Source organism: Protopterus annectens, chromosome 3.part0 (genome assembly GCF_019279795.1).
Source record: "Protopterus annectens isolate FY-2018-M chromosome 3.part0, PAN1.0, whole genome shotgun sequence".
Lineage (NCBI taxonomy): Eukaryota > Metazoa > Chordata > Ceratodontiformes > Protopteridae > Protopterus > Protopterus annectens.
Window position 1 is genome coordinate 323,161,727 of NC_056731.1, and position 12,500 is coordinate 323,174,226.

A 12,500-nucleotide genomic window follows, 5' to 3' on the forward strand; every position below is an offset into this window, starting at 1 on the left:
AACAGTTAAGGAAAAATATACTAGTTAAGAGTGCACCTACTACATTTAGAAATGTTGAGGTACAAAGAAGGAGTGCATAATATGTAATACTGGCAAGGCAAGACATGTCAATGTAAGTTAAGTTAGAAGTCTGAGACTTTTCTGTATATAATACATACCATAACAATAATTCAAAAAAAGACAAGATTTTTTGCACAATATCAGAAAGACCGTGAGTAAAGGTGGAGCAGATGTGTTTCATTTTCAGACCTGTGTGTGTATTTAATATGAGTTGACCAGTATTTGAAGTTTCACAGACCAAGAAGTGAATAGAATCCACAAATGTTATTATTGCATTTGAAGCTATGCTTTTGAGACCCAAAGTGCATGACATAACTTTTCAGATAACATCTACAATATGCATGGAATTCATAGGTTCATAGGTGTATACTAGACTAATGACCACAAGGGACCTTAAAAGCCTAGCTGTGGAACCCAAACATGATCCACAAATTTGTTATATGTTTGATTTATAGGGGGTTATTTACTGAATGCCTCTGTCCATCAGAGATAGGAGCCAGACCAGGGGTGAATTTCCAATTATCCATCCATTTGTTGAAGGTGTACTTAAATAGGGATAGGGAGGAACTTGTTTCACCAGGATGGGGAGCCTGTTCCAGAGAATGTGAATTATCTGAGAAATACATCTGTTTCTCCAACATGTCCTATTTATGTTGCAAGCAAAATTTAAGTATTTTAATCTAGAAGTTCTGATGCTGCTTGTTTTGTGGATGTGCAAAAGATTCACCAAAATAGGGTCCGGATTCAAGACGTTTTCAGAGAGAGTACTGAGAGTTCCAACATATCAACTCTAGTCCAGACTATCAAAATGCCAATCATTAAGTTCAGAGAGGCAGATTAAACTGTGAAAGACATCACAAAGAAATATTTGAGTATTAACAGTGATTGTTATATAGCTCAACATCTAGATTAATTTGAATACAGAAATATTTTAGATTAGCTGGATTACAGAAATGTTTCCTTAACTATGACTATCTACTGCCATCTCAACTATTAATGGGGTCATAGACAAAAACACTACATGCTATACCTCTGTTTCCTTACTTCAACCTGAGAATGTGATTTCAGTGCAAGAAAGAGAGAAAGAAAAACAAACCAGTTTAGACAGAGCTCTGCTATTAGACAGACTTTTGCTATACAAAAGAGCAAAATCTTCCTTGATAAAAAGAAGAGGTTGAGAATGCACAGAGTTCCAAGGGGAAAGCAGCCAGAAAGTATAGTTCTGAAAAAGTGAGAACGGCTGACATCCTTTGTTGTTCTAAACAAAGATAGAAAGCTGCTGAGAAGAAACCATGAAAAGTTGTGTTTAATAAGCCTCTAACCAAGAGGTGCATCAGTAATTGTCTGAACAGATACCCAAGAAAGGGGTTCCATACCACTGGCTGACTGTAAACGGGATGAAGTTACAACTTGTTAATTACATATGCGCGAGCAGTTAATCATCAGTAGCCATTTTTGATAGAGAATCATTGCCTGCGCTGTTTTATTACAGTTGTTGTTACACTATAGAGTTAGTACATACAAGCAAATGGATTGTGGGGTAAACCCCCAGCATGGGTGGAACAGGGGTTTGTCTCCCTGCAGAAAATGCTTTGTATTAATTTTTTCTATAATTAAAGGATGTGTGTTTGTAGTTTTGCAGTGGAACCCCAAGGTAATGTCTACAGTGGCATTTCACCAAGCCGTAGTGAGAGGGCCAAGAGGAGTGCACCTGAATCCACAGTGTCCTGATAGAGTATATGAAGACAACATTACTACTAGTGTTCCAACTACATCGCAGCAGAAGTACACATCACAAATGTCCCCAAATATTCAGAATGTGGTACATTAATGAGAATGCCAGCAAGATATTGAGATAGCAGCAAGGACTGAAAAGTGCTGAACCTTTTCTTGTTTGAGCAAATTAGGCTAAAGAAGTGTACAAATGAAGAGATTTAGCTTTACATGTGAAACACTCTCATGGAATTACAAAGACACATTAAACAGTTGCATTGTTATTTGTGTTCATAAAATGTCCCTAATTTAATGGCAACTAGATTTATGTTGTCAACATGTGGATTAAATTTTACACACACACATACACACATGGTTGTCAAATTGATATAATTATTTTTGCCATTCACAAGAGATTAAATTACAATTATGATTCTGAAAGCATATAATAATTCATGGTGCCAGCATTTTTATGCACTAACCTGAATGTCAGAAGTTTCTGAAGAAGAATCACTGTTTCAGAGGGATGCTTTTAACATTTTCACAGGATAAGTAACAAGCGTTACATATACTAAATGTTATTTTATCTCATTGTATTTATTAAAAGTGACTCTTAAAAGTTTCATTACTTGTTAATAAGAATGACTCAAATTTTATTTCTTTATCTGATGGCTAATATTTTTCATCTTTATTTATTTTGCTAATGTTTCTTTCCGTTTTGCCTTCCTTTTGTTACATGTGCTTTATATTTTATATCAGCATAAACAATGGCTGATTCTTTTTGCAGATTCCTTCTTGTTCTTGCAGTCACACTCCAGCAAAACAATATGTGTCTTGCCTCTATTAGGTATCTAGCAAAGTTGCATCCTTCTGAATATTACTGATGATTGTGAGAATACTTGGAGGCAAAGACCTAAAAGCTGTAGAAAAAAGATCCTGTCACTCACTGGGACATTTTGCTTTTGTTTGGTTGCTTGCAGGACTTGATCATGAGGCATTCAGGCTATAATCTAGCAGGTTACCTGCTTCCAGTATCTCTCTCTCAGTGCAGTAGCAGAACATGGTACATCTCCCTTTCAGTAAGGATCCATGGCCATCATTAAGTATTTCACCATGGCTACTGAAATGATTGTCATTTGCTCATAGAAAGATGCTGCTGCATGCATATTAGTGTGCTTTTGTTCTGTCATTAAAAAAAAGCCAATATATTATTTCTGTATATTATGAAATGCTTTTGTTTTGACATTGTCCTGCTTTATTGAGTTTATTTAAAATATGGGTTTCCTCAGCAAGGGGCATTTTAGGTTTAAATGACTAAAGGCCATTACTTCTAGTCTAAATGGTAGATAATTAAGTCCTTCTTACTAGACTCCCTCCTATGCCAGCATCAATGCAATGCTTGTAAATAATAATTACTGTCAAAAAGTATGAAGATGATATTGAGTCTGAAAGCCCCACATACCTTATCAAGACTTTTCTTCCTTTTTCCTTACTTGTATCTCCATTAGGCTGCAAGCCCTGCCTGCACTGAGCTGGAAACTGTGATGCTGGACTGGCTTGGAAAAATGATTAACTTACCGGAACAGTTCCTAGCTGGTGAAGCTGGGGAAGGGGGAGGAGTAATCCAGGTAAGAAAAGTTTATGATAATCACTAAGCATTTTCCCAGTGACCACTGCAATATAATTATGTGACTCCTGTGGTAAGATGTGTGTGTGTGGGGGGTGTATGGTCAAGAAACTAAAAACAGAAGACAAAAACAAAATTGTCCATGATTTTAGTGAACTATTTATTGTACATGTAACCTAAATGTACAGCTTTAGGATTAGTTCCTTAATGCACTGGCACCTCTCTTAACTTTAATCCATCCTATATATATATTTATATATTTTTACATATAGTTTTGTCTTTTCTTCCCAGCCCCTCTCCCCCTTAAATACCATGACAGGTGTCACATGTTCATCTCTAATGCATATAACAAGAAGGCATGGGGCTTCGTTTAGATGCTTTAATATATAGAAACACATAAGGATGGATAGCAGCATCATTAAATACTAATGAAGTAGTTAACAGACAGAGCTTACATACATACATGCTTGCATCTCAACAGCTAACTACAAAATGGCAGTCAGGCTTGCACATGCTCAGTATTTATACACTTTTGCAAGCCCTTGGATAGCTTCTTAAAGTTATATATATACACATATTGATCTACAACAGATAATAGCCATAAGTAAGACATTCAAACTGCTTAATATTTCTGTAGTATTTTACAGAGTTATGTGACCCATGTGCTTTCTGGATATTTGCTACAAGCTTTATATTTTTTAGTAGTTTTGTTGTTGGGGGACTGCATTTTGTCAACATTGTATTTGATATTTGATGCATTTTTTTAAATACAGTTATTTCATGTGTTTTGATTTTGAGTTTAGTAAGCATTATTATGGCTTTAGTTTTTTATTGGCACATTTATGTGTTTTGCATTTTAGATAAATGGAATATGCAGTTTTGCTTGGCTGGTAGTATACATTTTGGGTTATTTCATGTCTAGTTAGTTTACTTTCCTGTGTGTAGTGAGAGGGACGTTCTTTTTTCTTTTTTTAATTAGCACTTTTATTTTGTGGCTAGATTTAATGTGTAGGGTCGTTTATGAACAAATTAAACATTTTTTTTTCAAATAATAACTATCCCTTTGCGTTTGTTGTAGGTGAGCTGTAAAAATGATTATTGGCTTTCTGTATTAGGTGAAATATGTGCAACAAAAATAATTAATGTAAGAAAGTTTATGAATTTCTGGGACCCTCTTGATATAAATGGTTGCTTGACTGATAGTCTGTCATTAGGAGTGAAACTTGGATGCTTAATATGAAAACTAGAGCCACAGTCATTATTTCTTTCATCACAATCAGTGTCATGCCAGGGCTGGATATTGATACTGTGACCTCTTGTGTTCTTGTAGTAATCATTGACCCTCTTACATGACATTTCTGGTAGTACTCCATGCTGAACAAGGAGCCATGCTGATATTTGCCCATTTCTCACAAATCCACTGTGTCCTTCAAAAAAGGATGTCTATTGGCTTTTATTCTTGCATCGTCATATTTTTCCTTGTTGTTCATCTTCCTCTGCTGTGTTCCTTATATTATCATCACCTCTGTCGCTGTTATATTGCATTTCTTGTTCATGAGTCTCGATTTAAATGGCATACTATCTGTACAACTCAAATTGTTGATTGGCTATAGTGTGGACTCTTGGCATCCTGTATAATTAATGTTTCCATTAAATTCATCTGGACTTAGTTAACTCATATGCCTTGATAACATTTTGCATAAAACATTCCACTAATGAGTGAGCTGTAGGCATGTATTTGGCGATATTCTTTGACTGCCAAAGAATCCTTTTAATTGATGGCCATTAAAAGGTGAACCACTATAATCTCTGATATCACAAGAGTGGCATGTGTTCATTAGTCAATCTGCAAAGTAGCAAGATACACATGAAAGAGGGAACAACTGATTATTGCAATATACTAGAATTAAACAGAGCCTAAATCTGTTATATGTACTTCAGGACAGTAATGACTCAAAGAACAGATAAATGGAACAGACGTATACGTGTAATCAAAATATAATGTCACTAATAAATAATCTCCGGTCTCGCTGCAGGTTGACGCTGGGGTAGGAAAAAATATAATAAATAGTCAAATAAACTGTAACAAACCCCAGAGTTAGCAAGTGCAAGTCCACGAATAGCAAAATCCAATACAATGAACGTTAGGCAGCCAAGCAACTAATATCAGTATACTGTTTATTATAATAGATCTGAAGAAGCTGTGAAGCGAAAGCGCTTATCTTTATTTTTATAATAAACAGTATACTGATATTAGTTGCTTGGCTGCCTAACGTTCATTTACAGTTTATTTGACTATTTAAAATATAATGTCAATTGGATCAATGCCTAAATGTTAAACCAGTATGTATCAAAGTTAAGTTATACAAGACTGCCTTCAACATCAATACAGAAAAAAGCCTTTTTTAAAGGGGACAAGACCCCTGCACTCCCCATGTCCCTACATCTCTAAATATATTAAGTCTGAATTCATGCCCCCACAATCCTGTGGTCTTGCTGCATTAACTGCAGAGCATTCAGTGAATCATGGGAGTCATTTAAAAGAAACTGACAGCTTCAGGGGTATAGCTACATGTCAGATTGTAAGAACTCAGGCCACCAAATACAGGGACATGGATGAAACAGGCAGTGAGAAGACCTGTGGATAACATCATTTACTTGAGCAGCTACAGAATGTAGAATCTATAGGGTGAAAGCCAGTATGACCAGCAGATATAGTATACATCCACCCTACATAAATAGGGCATGGTGAAACTCTTATGTTGTCAAGGCAGGAGAAACATCTGTAAATGACTTTTGAACACTCTCCTACAAATGTCAGTCCCCATATAGATGCTAAATATTTATGAATGCTACTGAGAAACCATATTGATTCCATAACATCTCACCCACTGCTGCATTCAGGCCCTTGTCTTCAGTGACCTTGGAATCAGCAACTTGATATATGGCCATCCAACCTGAACCCAAAATGTACTTCCCCATATTATTCAAGTTCATGCGATATTCACTGTGTATTCCATGTAAATCAAATGTACGGTGCATTATAGTACTAGCTGATTTTTCAACAAAAATATTTTAAAATATGCAAAACTATGGTTTTGTTAAAGCAAAATACAGTAGCGAAACAAGACTCTTTTAGCAATACCTATTGCCTTTGATAGATTCCATTTTTATAAGTACATTCTGTGTGAAATATGTAGCAGCTAACTTTGTGATCAGTTCACCTCCCTTCCAAGTTGTGTTTAGCATTACAGAGTATCATAAAGTATTTTTAAATCTCTATACCATATGTTTGTAGAAAACAACTTGATTATCAATATACATTAAACAGATGTGCATTTTAGTTAATATTAATCTACTGAGACATATTCTTCAAGAACATCTAGTGTTTCAGTTTTGAAAAGATTGTCATCCTTTCCGACAGCATTTTCTGTGGACATCAGTTTCTGAACAACCAATCTGGAGGTGCAGCAGATTTTCTCTACACTGAGTTTTGAAACATGCATTATTGTAACAATTGTCAGGTTTAGTACTTTCAGTGAGATCATGATGAGGGAAAACACTGTACATTTTATTTGTTTATAGGTAATTTAGTGCTTTAAACATTTTGCTCTTTTCTGAGGTCAAAATACCTCTTTATATATTGTGCCAGGCTCTTCTGCTATTATTTGTCTGTATTAAATGTCACGGTGTGTGGAAGACAAGTTGATTGCCTGTAATTTGCTCAGCGGAATGCCTTTTAATGTTTGTGGAATCAGAAAACTGTGAGTTCCGTGATGTGTTGTCCTGTAAAACAATTTGAGTCATTGATTTTTGTCAAATGCATGCTATATTTCATCACTTCTGAGGCTCAGAAATAATTACGATGCAAAACATCCATGTTTTTGAAAGTTAACTTGCCAGTGTTTTCAAGCTAGTATGCATTACAGAGCCATTTCTATACACATTTTTGGATAACACTTGACAAAATAAAAGATGAAAGAAAATGTCAGTTCTTATCTATAATGGTCCAGCACATCATCTCTAAACCAATATTATTCTGTTTCGAGCATGACTCACCATGGCAACAATTGTTTGGAGTGTATCTCTAATAAAAGACAGGATATTGTTACTGCTGATAGAAATGTTCCTCCTTCAGTTTAGTTATGAACTGCTGGCCACACACACATACACAGCTGCAAAAAAAAGAATAATTAATATGCAAAAGGAAATGAAGCCCTCGCTTTGGAACAATGTACAATAAATTACAAGAAGTGTGTTTTTAAAACAAGGTATACTGATATTCATTGCCTTTAAATCATCTGCTAGAGAACAATGAAGCTAGGTTTCATTAAATCTATGATAATGTTAGGTTTGGAAAAAAATGAAGCAAGCATGGGAAAATTATTTATCTGATAACCACCTCCTGCTTTGCTAGTATTGTACCTGATTTAAAGCTATATAGTGATTTTAGCTGTAAAATGCAGTACCAGTCTAGCAGATTCAAGGCTAACTTCGGGTTTATTATTATGTTTTTATTCATTTAGTAACCAGGTAAGCCTATTTCACACCCTTATTACTCAGGTAGTCTGGGCAACTGTTGTAATGAAGAGATGGAATATAAGAGGATTATACGCAGTGCCCGCTGGAGGGGTAAGTGAAGGGGCAGTAGGGAAATTGAGATATTGAAGTAAGAATGTAATAAAGTTAATCAAGAAGGATAGAGATGAATATATGTTACTGTTGCAACTTGTAGGGTATAGATCAAGGAAACAGAAAAATAAAATAACTGCTGCTTAGAACATAAGAGTCTACACTGGATGAGAACAGCACTACAGGAACCATTTCATGATTTATTTTAACTGCACATCTGTATTTAGTGAGATTCCTGTCTGTGCCATGACAGGCACTTCCATCTTACCCCACTGGTCACCTATAGTTATCTTCTCACTTATAGGAATTTTTCATATTAGGAAAGAGTTTGGTTAGTGTTTTTATGGTAAGGAAGAGCCTGATAAAAGGCTTTTTCTTTTGTGCAAAAGTTCCTGAATATAAATTTCCCCAAAAGAATGGACAATCCTGCTGACGTGCTCTTTTGTACATTTAAAAAGGTAATGGTTACAATCCTTTTCAAATATTAGGGAAAATCATGGGTTTATGTGTAATTTTCGATAGTATGAACAATTGTGGTTGCAGATTTTCCTGTGACACAATGATCTTGGTTTCAGGTTTTCTCCTATAGTAGAGGTTATCAGGATTACAAGTAATTTCAGGTAGGAAGGAAGGAGTGTTGCAAGAAAGGCCTCATTTACATCACGGTAAACTATCATTGGTAATCTTAAAAATCAGTCACTTGTGCTCTATTTAAATCTTCTTCTTCATCTTACGGCTTTTCCTGGTTAGGGGTCGCCACAGCAGATCACCTGTCCGCTCATGATTGGCATTGGAGTTTTTACGGTGTCGAGTTGCCAGCCCAGCACCCAAGTAGTGCAAGAATTTAATGTTGCAGTGAATTTCACTACAATGTATTGTATTGTGCAAGCAGATGGTGCAATTTTCAAGGGTTTTCTCCTTCTCTTCATTATGGTATGACCATGGAGTTTTATATATATATATATATATATATATATATATATATATATATATATATATATATATGGGTCTATGGCATTTCACCAAAAATCCATTTAGCCGAAAATTACTGATATTGGGTGCAAATCGCCAAAAATCCAATATATATATATATATATATATATATATATATATATATATATATATATATATATATATATATATATATATATATATATATATATATATATATATGGTTCCCATTCAGAAGCCTGAAACATCATAAGCCTGAAAATCAAAATCCTGAAACCAAAAGCCTGAAAATTCAGAATCCTGAAAACTCAAAATCCTGAAAGCCCAAAATCCTGAAAGACCAAAATCCTGAAACTCAAAATCCTGAAAACACAAATAATGCTAATATGTCACTATAAAGATACTAATATCTACCAACTGACCCTGACCCTAACCCTAACCCTAAGGTCCGTCACTATCGCACACTCACCTGACCCGCGCCCTAAACCTAACTCACTTAAACCGCCCCTAACCCCAATATTTGTCACTACTGCATACATGCCTAACCTGCGCCCTAACCCTAACTCACTTAAACCGCCCCTAACCCTAAAATAAAACCAACCGCACACTTACCTGACCCCAACGCATGACCTAACACCACAGGGCTAACAATAGCAAAGCCACAATGACATCAGTATGTCTATTTTGTGTTTTCAGGATTTTGAGTTTCAGGATTTTGGTCTTTCAGGATTTTGGGCTTTCAGGATTTTGAGTTTTCAGGATTCTGAATTTTCAAGCTTTTGGTTTCAGGATTTTGATTTTCAGGCTTATGATGTTTCAGGCTTCTGAATGAGAACCATATATATATATATATATATATATAAAATTGGGGGGGGGGCTTGCCCCCCCTTGAAAAAAGCTTTTTTTTAATTTTTTTTATATTTTTTGGATCACCATTTTCAGTATTTAATTTTCCATAAACTGTGTCCAAAAATCATTGATATTTTGCAGGTAAACAACCACAGACTGGCAATAGCCTTCCTCAGACAAGTAGGAGAAGGCATTGTGGCTTCTGCAGTGATGTAGGTTGCACATCTCCTCACCTAGGAGATGGGCTAGTCCAAATTACAAATATCCTCATTGCCAAGAGGCTAGGTAGGACACATGCGACCCTCATGGTTGACTGAACTATGGCCCCCTCACAAGCCTTGGAAAAATGAGCTGAAGTCTGACTGGGGAAGCTAGATGGTTGGCAGGTGTGGGGACAAAAGGCATATAGAAAAAAATTACCTCACCTTCGTTAGTACTATATAGTTAGTGAAGATATCCTTCGGTGAGTTTAATCGGAAATAGAGAGATGATCAATTATGTTGCCACATTCCGTCATACAATTCTATTGATGGAATTTGTAATCAGTATACAAAGAAAAACACAAAAACAAGTTGCCTGCATCCTCAGTCCTGCTACTTTGTATGTACTCCTAACTTCAAGATCATACGCCAGTGGAGAAAAGGAAAAACTTCTTATTTCCTTTGCTGCTAATCTTGCATTAAACAGCCTTACTCAAACTTACACCCTGACACAACTGCAAACACAAAAACATTTGCACAAAATTTCTCTCACATACAGACTAACCACCCATCTCAGTACACACACATACATGATTCATTACAGTCAAACACAGACACACACAGATACATGCAAACAAACATGCAAACTTACCAGCAACATCCACCTCTTCACATCTTGAAGTAAATCAATAAGCCATACAAAGCATCAACAAAATAGGAATAAAAAAGGTTTACTATGAACAATGTTGGAGTGGACTCGGCCGAATGATGGTATCATCAACCCACGTCCACGAAAGTGACATTGTCGAAGTATGTCTCAAATTCGACCTCAGAATGGGCTTTAACATGGGATGAGGCGGGGTGAGATTTGTACTTCGACAATGTCCGGTTTGATTTTGTCACTGTTCGGCGTCCGGACTTCGTCAAAGTGGATTCGACTGAATCCACTTCAATGTTGTCATAGTAAACTATAAAAAAATGCCTAATATTCAAAATTCAACAAAATGTCACCTTGTTAAATTCAGCTACACCTGCTGCAGCATAGCTGGAAAGGAAATGGTGCTGGGACAGGTGTGTTCATAGGCTCTTAGGTGCTTACTATGCTAATGATCTATTAAAAATCTGAAAAAGTTTAGTCTTATATTCCCATGGTAGCTTTTTATTTATATATATTTTTTAAATTTACCAGTATAACTTGCACGTCCACATGTATCATATAGATTCTAATTTGTAAATTGTAAATGAGTAACACTATGTATTTTTAACATCCTTGTCCATTTAAAACTTTCAACTTGTTTGCATGTGTATTATATGTAAAAAATAAAATACTAAGAGCCACGTTGGTCATATCACTCTGTCAGACATATATAGTAAACTTTTCTACATGAAGAAGTATAAAAGGATCTTCTAGCAAATGATGACACTTCCATTGCAAATGTGCAGAAATGTGATCAAAAGCTCTCAAATAGACATTTGTCCAAACCTAGTGTTTCAGTGGAGGATGGTTGTGGTACTCACACCACCTGAAACTTGTAATAATCACCTCCAAGGTCACTACAAACAGAGAAAAGACAAATACCCCCCCCCCCTAAATCATAGTGCTTGCTTTTCTCATTTTTCCTATGACCTGAAAACAGGAAAGCTACTCATTTCAACATTTATGTTTCAGAAAAAATGGCTTTCATTTTAAACTAAACTTCTGTTTTAGAATTTGGTATATCATCCACAGCAAATCCTATGTTCAATTGTGTTAGCCACAAAATTTTTGTCGTTATGTTTCTTAACAGGGCTTACTTTTAGTGCAGTCCGACTACAATGATGAAGTCATGATTCCAATGCCCTCATTTCATTCCTTGTTTGAACTAGTTCACATCTTGTTAATTAGAAATGAAGAAAGGAAATGATGTATGGAATCCAGAAGAGACAATAACTAGATGGGAACAGATGGAGAGAGAGAGGAAAGGGATGAAAAAAGAAGGAAAAAGATAATTGTAGTCATGGAATGTGAAAACTGTACATGAAACATTTAAAAGTCATAATGCACAAACACTAGACAGTCTTACTCTATATACATAATAGTTAATTGCAGTAACTGCTTTTGCAGGGTATGTTATTACACACGGTACAACACTATCTCTGAGATTTAGAGATTTTATATCTGCCCATGATAACTGTCCAGAGCAAATTGGTCAATTAACATGACAAAGTGAAATTCTGATTCAGAGTCATGGAATAGCCACAATGAGAAACATCCCATTAGTGTCCCATTACCATGAGATTACCATGAGAGAAACGCCTCATTAGCATCTCATAAATGTATTTATTTATTTATTTATTTATTTATTTATTTATTTAAATGCTTCGGAATCACACACAGCATGGTCAGACTTGCTCATGCTGATGTTCTCCCTAGCAACCCATGCATCTCATTAGCAAAGGCATTCCCCTACATGCAAACACATAAACAT

The 12,500-nt window shown here is 35.7% G+C and overlaps 1 protein-coding gene across 1 annotated transcript in view; it reads left to right on the forward strand.

The window, feature by feature from the left end:
- The window catches only part of DDC (dopa decarboxylase), a 696,490-nt gene that overhangs the window by 266,651 nt on the left and 417,339 nt on the right, over positions 1-12,500 (forward strand). Inside the window, exon 4 of the mRNA XM_044064799.1 lies at positions 3,282-3,401. Within this exon, the coding sequence (XP_043920734.1) occupies positions 3,282-3,401 (120 nt within the window). The remainder of the gene's footprint in view (positions 1-3,281; positions 3,402-12,500) is intronic.